Source organism: Falco punctatus (genome assembly GCF_963210335.1).
Source record: "Falco punctatus genome assembly, chromosome: 1".
Lineage (NCBI taxonomy): Eukaryota > Metazoa > Chordata > Aves > Falconiformes > Falconidae > Falco > Falco punctatus.
Window position 1 is genome coordinate 101,346,015 of NC_137580.1, and position 10,336 is coordinate 101,356,350.

A 10,336-nucleotide genomic window follows, 5' to 3' on the forward strand; every position below is an offset into this window, starting at 1 on the left:
GTGTTTCTCCAGTCCTCTGAAGAGCTCCCTCCCTAGCCCTTATGCCTCTGTATTTCTGCAGGAGTACAGCAATGGTGCCAGGCCTTGTGCAGGATACAGAGCCAGCCACAGCAGAACATGCCTTGAGAAGCCACTTTGGAAGCCCACAGAGCTCTAGCAAAAGCCTCAGAGCCCATGGAGCATGAGAGCCCTGTACAGCCAGCCAGTCTGGTGTGATTTGTTCTTTCAGTGTTAACTGCTACTGTCACGGTGCTGAGGGCACCAGTAGGCGTCAATGGCTGGTGACCAGTCCCACCTGGGACCTTCATCTGGGCCTATGAGGTCTGGTTCAGCTTGGCCCTGGGCATTCAGCCCTGACCTGAGCCACACAGTGTGAGTTCCAGCCTCCAGTTCCCTCTCTGGCCTACACTGTGGGTAGCTTATCTCCTGGATGGACCACTGAAATCTGCATTGCAGCTTATCTCCAGCCCTGCCTTTTGCACTGCGTCCTTTTGTCCAGTGTCTGGGACCCAGCTGACTGCTTGCCTTGCCTGGAGCTGTTGCCACCACTCAGCTCTGCTGGGACGTGGCAGGACGGAGTCCTGCCAGCAAGGGCATTGCCTCCACAGCGTACACCCTTGGCTTCTGACTGGCCTGCCCACGGAGAGCAGCCAGCCTTTGCTGCCACCAGAGAGCTTGCTCATGCCTTCATTCTCCTCCCTTGAGTCCTGCATGGTGCCCCTGCTCTGCTTCTCTGGAGTGCAGCCACTGGTTTTCCTCAGCTCCACTTCCAACCTGTACCTGCTCAGAGGTCCTCTTGCAGCTGTCAGAAGACAGAGGTCCCATGTCAGCATGATTTAAAAAACCTTTGTTTGATAGCTTTGAAGATACCATTCACTGGAACATTTGTGCTAAAGTCAAAACTGGGGTCTCTGCTGGGCTGTAGATAAGCTCTCCTCTTGACACACTGTTCTTTGAAGGAAATACCATTTGCATCTATTTGGAGCAGCCCCATGGTGCCTGCTGTACACAGTGTCAGGGGAGAACTTCTCCATGTCCCGTGAAGTCCATGTTTCTGCTGCATCTGGCAGCTCTGTTGCCAGCAATGATCCCAAGGGTGGCTCACCAGCAGCAGCCTGCCCCCCAGGCCTGGCACGAGCACCCCATCACACCCCGAGGCGTTGTGTTGCTCAGTGCTGTCATTAGTCTCATGGGAACTCCTGTCACCCACGTCCTCTGCCCCCACAGAGGGAACATGGGCCCTCTGCCTGGGGTCCTTCTTCCCTGGGCAGCTTGGGCCCTTTTCCCTCCATAGACTCGGGAGTGCTGCTTTTCTGATTCTCCTAAACTAAATGAGACTGTGGACAAGGGCTCTCAACCTCTAACCAAGCAAACAGGGGTGAGATCTAAGGGTTCAGATGGAAGCTGATCCAGAGATGCCTTAACTTGTAGAGGTCTGGATGCCACTGTCCATCCAGATCTGCAAGTTGCACTGCTTGATGTGGGCTCCTATAGTATGGAAGGTTTGGTGGGACCCTCAGCTTGACGCTGGCTTGCTGTGAACACCATGTTTAAAGCTGTGCCATGAAGTAGACTTCTGGTCAGGAGGCTACTGAAACCAACACCAGAGAAGAAAGTAGAAGGGCCACATCTTTATCCTCTTAAAATTGGCTTGACAAGGTGATCGAGCTGTTTGCACCTTCTGGCATGAAGAACAGGCCTCCCAAACAATCTGTCCTGAGAGCATTTTGCTCCTGTAGAGGCATCAACCCCTGGTTGACATTTCTGGGGCTGGGGGGAGAATCAACAGGGTCTCACCTGACCAAAGGCAGGGATTAGGAAAGAGAGTGGCAAAGGGACCCACAAGCACCTGTTTGTTACCTGGAACCATTGCTCTCTGTCTACTCAGAGCATGCAGACTGGGGTGACTGGGGACACTGTATACAGTGACTTCTGGCTGCTGGACACTGGTTCCAGTCCAATGACTTAAGTCATTGATCCTAAAACCCACCAGTGGAGAGTTAGCAAGCAGGTACGTCTCTTGACCGATCCTCATCTTTCCAAGGTCACCTTTGGGATTGGGCACATAGGAAACCTAAACTCTCCTTTGCTAGTTTCTGTGTGTATGTCCCTAAAAAGCTGCATCTCTCCACTTCAGTTTGATCATGGCTCTCCAGAATTTGCTCCAAGTGGGCAATTCATGTGTAGTGTTTGTGTATCTGGGAGAGTCAATAATTGAAATCCTTCATCATGGAGGGGGCTTTTGTGGCTGGAAGGCCATGCCTCCCTCCCCTCAGGAGGTTTAGTTGTGCTGTCATGGGATCTGGAAACTGCTCGAGCCACAATCTGCAAGTGCCTCCTTGTGCCTCTACAAATAACGAGTGTGAACACAAGTGGGTGTGTGCAGTGCCTATAAAGTCACCATGGAAAGCTCAGCATGAGACGGTGCACCGCTACGTTCCTGCTCTCTGCTCAGCCGTGCTGTTGTGATGGGTGAGTTATGTTCCCAGCAGCACATGTCATTCATGTGTGATGCTGGGCTCAAACAAGACCTGGCTGGGGTGAGTATACAAAGGCATAAGATGATTAGGAGGGCAGCAGCCTTGATCTTGCTTGTGTGATGCGTGCTGCCAGGCACCTTGGTAGCAGAAGGGATGCTTGACCAAAGCAACAAACAACACACATGCTTGGTGCCAGCCTATGCCTTCCCAGGATGCCTGTGCTCTGCATCCCCTTTCCTGGCAGGGCTGGTTAATGTGGAGACCCAGATTTCAACTTGGCCCTTTTCCCTTCCTGATCAATGCATGTGGCACACAAGGTTGCACAAGGGTCCTTCCCCAGGCATGATGGCATCTCCTCCAGTAACAGAGCTAGCACAGGGTGTAGGGGTGCGCTGGTGACCAGCACGGAGGGTTTGGACTTGTGTCACTGTGTGGGCCCAGGAGACCTCCTCCGGTCAGCTTGGGAGTGGTATCTGTGCAGTAGGATCTAGCCTTTGACTTTGGTTTCCCAGTAGCTGCCATTGGGCTGAAGGGGCTTATATAAAAGGCTTAAGCATGATTATTCCAAAAAGAACTGTTTCTTGTGATCCCTCCCTGCTGGCAAACTCTCCCCAGATCTAACCGTGTCACTGTCCTCTCTTAGCTACTCTTGCACTGTATGTTCTGAGGACAGATCTGCCGGTTGCTGTCTGCTACAGGGAAAGGGCTGATCAGGAGGTGACACAGCCCTTTCTCACCTTGCAGGGGCTGAGCCTCCACTGAAGCTGCAGCTTTCACCACCCTGGGAGCCCCCTGCTCCTGCCTGCACTCCGTGGCTCTGACCTCCCTGGTCCGAGCTCCCCAGGGGCTGGGGGGCTGCCCAGGGATCCCGTCAGTGATGGGCACTTTCATCCCCAGGGCTCCAGGCTGGGAAAAGTTTTCTCCGTGGGGACCTTGTCTTCCGACCCATCGTGGTGGCAATGCTTCTCCTCTGTGCAAGTGCTGGCCTAGCAGTACCCACTGCCAGCTCCCGGAGCGGTGAGTATTGAGCAGGTGGGGGGCACAAAGGTGCAGAGCAGGAAAGTGTCTCCTTAGCTCAGCGCTGACGCTCAGGTCTGCTAAGTGCTAGGAAGGCCAGCTGCACCCAGGCTGATGCACAGCATAGGAACTCCTGACGTACGCAAACCATGCCAAGCCATGCTCACCTCCTTGGGGGCTCCATGCTGAAGCCAAAGGGTTTCTGCCCAAACACCGTAACTTGGCAGGATTGCTCTGCAGTGCTTGTGTCTTTTTACACTTCAGTTCTAGGGTAGATCCTCCCAGCAGTTTTAGTTTGGGTTTTTTTTTTTCTTTCCTTTTCCTGTTGCAAGGAGGGTTACAGTCCCTGCAAGACCTGTGTTTCTTAAGAAAACAGAATTTCATGGGATGAATCAGAATTACCCACAGCAAATTGTCCCTCATCAGACACAAAACAAGAAAAGAAAACTAGACAGCAAATTAGTTTGGAAAGTGAGTCATGACAGATCAGTCCTGCTAACAGATAAACTGCAACAAGCTGGAGAGAGATCCCCGTGAGATCAAGGTAGAACTTAGCATTCTTTTGCAATGCCATGACCCCCAGGGAAAGCATATATTTTCATTTCATATACTCATCCAGTGGAGCATTTTGGACATTTCTGATCCTTGCAAGAGCTGCAGCTTAGTGCATCAAAGGCCTTGTGTGAGGATCAGATATACCTGGATAGCATCACTGGCATCTGGAAGATTTTTGTCCCCTCTTTTCTTGGCCAGATGCATTAGAAGGCTCCAAATGAAATAGCAAGTAATGAGAAATAGATCCTATGGCTCTTATCAGGGCCACTGTCTTAGAGACATTAGGTTGCCCTGTGCATGAGCCAATAGAAAAGCTACTGTGGAGCAGACCACAGATAAAACCAGCCCTTTTTGTCCTGAGTCCTCACTCCCCTACAGTATTTCCCTGTTGCCCTGACAGACTCATATGATCCTTCTCTCTCCCACAACAACCTGTTTGCCACTGCTGCTGCAGGGTTCCCCGCAGACTGCAGCCGTCTCCGCAAGACCAGCCCCAGCGGGGTGTACGTCATCCAGCCAGCAAGGTCTCCCCCAGTCGTGGTGTGGTGTGACATGGACACCGAAGGCAAGGGCTGGACTGTTGTCCAGAGAAACTCTCATGACACTGAGATCACATGGAAGCAATCCTGGACCACCTACAAGTACGGCTTTGGGAACGTGCAGGGCGATCACTGGCTGGGCACGGAGTACCTGCACCTGCTGACGCAGCAGGGCACCTACAAGGTCCGCTTCATCGTGCGGAATAAAGCCAACGTCACCCATTACGCCGAGTACGACATCTTCAGCGTGGAGAGTGAGGCTAGTGGGTACCCGCTGAGGCTGGGCCGGTTTTCTGGTGATGGGGATGACTATCTGACCATCTATCACCCCAAGAAGGGGGGCTTACATGACAACATGAAGTTCAGCACGACTGACAGGGACCAGGACCAGTACAGTGGGAACTGCGCCAGCAGCTATGGGGGCTGGTGGTATGACAGGTGCCATAATGTCCTGCTCAATGCCAAAAAATACATCCTTTGGCCAGGATTCTGTGATAATGGCGACTGTGCATCCTCCCTCATCCTGGTCAAACCCACAGATGTGTGCTGACCGTGCCGCAGCTCCCAGCCTCCCAGGAGTTTGGGGGAGTGCCACTGTCCCCAGCTCAGTGCCCCGTTCCTGTGCCTGCCAACCGCCCCGTGCCAGCCCCGGTACATGTCCTGTGCTGCCCGCAGTGTCCTGTCCTGCCCTGTCACCCACTGAAGCACAGCAGCTCTGGGGCTCAGAGGCAACCATCCGGAGCCCTGGGCACACAGGCAGCTTCACCCAGTACCGTGGTGCTGGCTGGTGCTGGGACGCAGAAACGAGTTTGGGGTGGGTGCACCTGCTCCTGTCCTGGGGAGGGGGAGACTGTGCAAGTTCCCTTTCCTGTGCGATCGGTGTATCCCTGCTTTGCTCAGGCCCCGCTCCCTCCCCTGTACACCCCACAGCTCTGCTACCCGTGCTGGGAGAAATCAGCTGCAATAAACCCTGGAGCCAGACTTCGCTGCCTTGTGCCTGCCTGCGGCGGTGATGCTGCACATAAGTGTGTGCGTATCACTCTGTCCAGTCTCTGGGGTGGTGGACCTGGGGGAAAGTAGTTCTATTATGCAGGTCCTCTCGTGGGCAAGGAGATGCACCTCCCCAAGGGATGCCAGATCTCCCTGGGACATGGAGAGCTCACCTCCCCAAGGGCTGGTGTGGTGGCTGCTGGACCAGGTCAGCCGTGCTGCTGATTCTGCTCCCAGGCTGAGCTGGTGCAGAGCAGGTGTGCCATGCACCGGGTTTTTGCCCCCTTTTTTTTTTTTTCTGAAATATTTCAATGTTCCATAGTGAAAGGCCTGACACTGGTTCTCACTGCTGCTGACTGCTCTCAGCATCAGCCTGTAACACAAGCTTTCCTCCCTTCGGTGTGGTTGTTGTACACAGCTAGATACGGCTGCTGTGGCTAATTCTGTCTGTGGTTTGGTTCTCAGGTCTCTGGACACAATACTTCTTCCAATGGCTTTTTCCAGCCACTGTGCACTGAACTGTGGCTGTAAGGCAACAATTAGTAAACAGGGCCAGCAAAGCCCAGCATCTTGCAAACCCCTCACCCGTAGTTTGCTCCTGTCCATGGCTGGGTGCTTGCTCTATGCTGGGAAAGGGAAGAAACCACCACATACTGGAGTGTGGAGAGGATGGTGGGCTCCCTGAGGGTGTGAGAGATGTGTCAGTCCTGTTGGATACTGCTGCAGAGGGGAATGTAGCTATGGATCTCCTTTGCCATGAAGGCACGTTTGAACTTAGGGCTTGAAAGAAGCCATGGTTCCTCTCTTCTGTCTTTGGAAAAAAAAGCTGAGCTTGAGGAAGTCTTGTGGCCGTGAATCCTGAACAACTTGGGTCTCTCAGGCCAATATATGTGACTTGAGGTCTCAGGGGCACCCTGCAGAGTTATGACAGTGCCATGCTCCTGAAGAGGCTGCACAGGCAGCCTCGGCTGCCCCGGAGGCATCTGTGGGCCTGCAGCCCTGTTGCATGGGATGATGACTGTGTGAGGGTACTGCTGGTTGGGAAAGGCTTCCCAGTTTGAGCTGATTTGAGAGTAACGTTTCTGGACTGAGATATGCCTGCTGGTTTAAAAAGTAATTTGCACTCCACCTGGCTGGAGGGGAGAGGCTTGACAGAAAAGGGCCTGGGGTTCCTGCTGAACAGCAGCTTGCTCAGGAGCCAGCAGGGCACCCTTGGAAGTGCTGAAGGCGAACTGCATCATGGGCTGCATTAGCAAGAGTGCAGCTCCCCTCTGCTCTGCACTGGGAGATCACGTCACAGACACTATGTCTGCTATTGCGCTATCCAGTGCACAGAGATATCACCACAATGGAACAAGCCCATATGGACCCAAGCTGATCCAGGTCTCAAAATTCCGGGATCCCTGACATGATGCCTCAGCTCTTAACCTGCCCCAGATATACCAACCATGCAGTGTGCTGATGCCCTCACAGTGCTGTTGTCCCTTTCTTCCCTGTGCACTCTTCCAGTTACCTCCCAAGGCCTGGGCTAGCATTCACAAGTTTGACAAGGCAGGATGATGCTGGTCTGACCTGCTGTCTGGCTACCTCCAGGTCATGGCTGGCAGGGCTGAACTGAGCTGATGCTTCTCTCCTACTCTGAGTGCTTGCTCTTGGCCATGTGGTACTGCATTCCCTTTTTTGAAAGATCCCCACGTTGAAACCCAACTCTCTTCTTTACGTGAAAGTTTTGTCTTTAATTCCTCATTTTAGTCCTATGAAAAATTTCCCCTTCAAAAATCTTTTCTTACTGCACCAGGAGCCTCAGGTCGGGTCCTGGCAAGAAACTGGCAGCAGTTGCAAGAAGATCCCGAACAAATGAAGGACATTTGCACATGTCTGTGCAGGCTTTGAAAGCAATTTTATTCTGCAGGATGAACACAGACTACAGGAGGAATATGATGTGTACATGGCCTGCCTGGGCTCTTAGCAGCTTAGGTCAGGTTAGCTAGTGATGGGTGGTATTTTGCTGCTGAAGTTATCTGCACCTGCAAAGCAAAAAGAGAATAAGACCTTGCTGGGTCAGGAGTTTTTTAGGTTTCTGAGCACAGTTTTCTCCCCAGAAAGGAACATGCTAGAAAACCACAGTGTTTAAAAGGAAAAGAAAACAGCTCTTGATATACAGGAACAATCCCATCCACCCCCAGCTCCCCAGCCAGCAACATGGGCCCCGACAGGGCACTGGTCTGGCCCTGTGCCCTGTGCAGACAGGACGGGGAAAGAGTACTAATGGTATAAAGCTGGTTTGATGAGGATGGCAGAAGCTTTGCAGTTCCGTTTGCACAGGCTGCCCCACGTTATGCCCCCCTTGACATTCAGCTGTACAGAATAACATGCCGAGTACCACCACCCGCCTCCAGAGCGGGAGGCACAGTTCCCTCTGTAAGTGTCCTGATCCAGATCTTTTGTGGAGAACTTCATGTTGTTGTGCACATTCCTGGGATTGTCTGAGGTCATGGCATCCCCTGCTGTCCCCGAGTACGTTCCCAGCCTCAGCCGGTAGCCATGGGACTCATCTTCCAGGCTGAAGAGGTTGTAGTCTGCAAACTTCATGTCATTTGCAGCATCCCAGATGACAAACCTGACCTGGTAGACCTTCTGCTTGGCGATCTGATAGATGTACTCAGTGCCCAGCCAGAACTCGCTGTGCACGTTCCCAAAGCCGTACTTGTAGGTGCTCCAGGACTCGGCCCAGGTGATCTCCGTGCTCTGCCGGTTCCTCTGGATGACCGTCCAGCCCCCGTCCATTGCGTTCATTTCGCAGTACACCATGAGGTGGTGAAGCCCTTCGGTCTGGATGATGTAGACTCCACTGGGGCTGCCAGCAGGGATCTCGCTGCAGTCCTTGGGCCCACCTGGAGCAGGAGAGAGGGCAATTTAACAAAAGCCTGTGTGACAGGACAAGGCCATGTTTCACCCTGTGGCAGTATAGAGGGACATCTGGCCAGAGAATCTGGGGGATAATCAGTTGTCCCAGTCCAGAGAGGTCAACGTGCTTGGCTGGAGGTGAGAGTGGGTTGGCCTCATCCCTCTGTTCCTCTTCCATATGGGATAACTAATGAGGCAGCCCCAGTGAAAGGCCCCAGACCCACTGGACTATGCTGGTATCAGCCCAGGAGACTGAATATGGACACTAGTGGGCTCCTTTAGGTCTCCTGCAAAAGGGGTTGTGTCACTAAAACAGTCACACTGGGGAGGAAGGTGCAGAGGACATTGCCCCCCACCTGTGACTGAGAACAGGAGAAAAATTACTCCTTCACAGACACCCCGATCAGTCTGCACGGTGTATATACATGCACACACTCACAGCACGGCAGCCTGCATTGGTACACCTCCTTACACCCACCACCCTCCATCCCGGAGCAGGGCCATGGCTGGGGATGGTGCAGCACCCTTCCCCACCCAGATTGGGCTGCGTGAGCACACAACACTGGATCCCCGCTGTGCTGGCAGGTGTGGTCTCCCCATGCCTTCAGCTTGCTTGCTACAGGACCTCCCACTGGACCTCAGGTCAACCTGCCAATGGGCAGAGCTCCTCCCTCCAGCCGAGCAAAGCCTGGGCTTGGTGCTGTGTCTCCCCAGCCTGCCTGCCTGTATATATGCTATGGTGGTGTCCTTTGAATCTGAGGCATCATAGCACACCCTCTGCCAAGTGTCATTTTACCACGGCTCCACTGGCCCAGGGCATGGGTTGGGGCTGTTCACCAGCCAGGGCTGACCCAGACCAGGGAACTGAAAGGAGTTGGTGAGAGCACTGTCATGCCCATAGGATGCTACATACTGGTTTTCTTCAGAGCACTCGCCAAACTGTTGGAGGGAGATTTCTTGAAGACGTTTAGGGTTTGTATATGCATGGAATGGCCTGGGGCAGCCAAGACCAGCACGCAAACGAGTAGAAGGCTCTGGGCTGCTAGAAAGGGAAAAGATGGAGAAAACGTGAAATGTCACCCTCCCTCCAGAGAGGTGAGAAATCCCATGGCTTCAGTACTACACAGTGTAACATGACCATGTGAGGTGCAGGAGGGCACCAAGCCTGCTGGGCGGCATCAGGTTGGTCCATGGAAGCTGCAAAGCTTGCTAAAAAGCCTCAGTTCTTTTGCCCAAGGGGTAGAAAACCTTGCCTTTTCCCACTTGGCCAGCTCCTGAAAAGTCATGCACGAGATAGTTTTGGGTGGAGCAAAGCACCCAACAACCCACTGAGCCAAGTTTCATTCCGGACCTCTGAAGCAGGGGACTGGCAAGGGTGAGCAGAGCACAAGCTGCTGATGTTCAAAGGGGTGGCAGGTGATCATGCCCTCAGAGGGCACTGGTGCCACTGCTCCCCATCGATGTGTGAGGACCAGTGCACAGAGCCTCTCCCTATTGCTGCCCTACATGTGCTGCTCCCATTGCTAGCAAGAAGTGCCCCGCTTCTCAGCCCCGTACTCACCCATGGCGTCCATGTGGGAATGCCCTCTGGAGCACAAAGCTGTGGAGTGGCAGGTCCAGAGGTATTTGTAGTGCTCCCTGCAGTGGGTGGGGTGAGTGGGTCCAACCCTCCCTCCCGGCTTCCTTTCTCCTGTAGAAGGAAATCAGGCTACGTCTCCTTTGTGTCCTTAGAAAACAGAAGCCGAGAGGAAGGTGCCTGTGGTCATAGGCACACAGCTCCCTAAGCTGCAAAGAAAATACCCCCCCATGCCAGCAAGGGTCCTTGGAATGATCTCCTCTGTGAGTGCT

The 10,336-nt window shown here is 53.5% G+C and overlaps 2 protein-coding genes across 2 annotated transcripts; one reads left to right on the top strand and one right to left on the bottom strand.

Annotated features, from left to right (window-relative positions):
• The first annotated feature begins 2,432 nt into the window (after window positions 1-2,432).
• LOC308061060 (fibrinogen-like protein 1-like protein) lies at window positions 2,433-7,840 on the top strand. Its single transcript, XM_080380574.1, has 3 exons — window positions 2,433-2,472; window positions 3,378-3,497; window positions 4,507-7,840. Exons 1-3 carry the CDS (start codon window positions 2,469-2,471, stop codon window positions 5,139-5,141), a joined length of 759 nt encoding a protein of 252 aa, XP_080236700.1. The 5' UTR covers window positions 2,433-2,468; the 3' UTR covers window positions 5,142-7,840.
• Window positions 7,841-7,845: 5 nt separating this feature from the next.
• Window positions 7,846-10,053, bottom strand: LOC308067678 (fibrinogen-like protein 1-like protein; the record flags this gene model as incomplete). Its single annotated transcript, XM_080396927.1, has 3 exons — window positions 7,846-8,475; window positions 9,402-9,563; window positions 10,050-10,053. The coding sequence occupies 3 exons, from the start codon at window positions 10,051-10,053 to the stop codon at window positions 7,847-7,849; spliced, it is 795 nt and encodes a 264-aa protein (XP_080253053.1). The 3' UTR covers window position 7,846.
• Window positions 10,054-10,336: the final 283 nt, after the last annotated feature.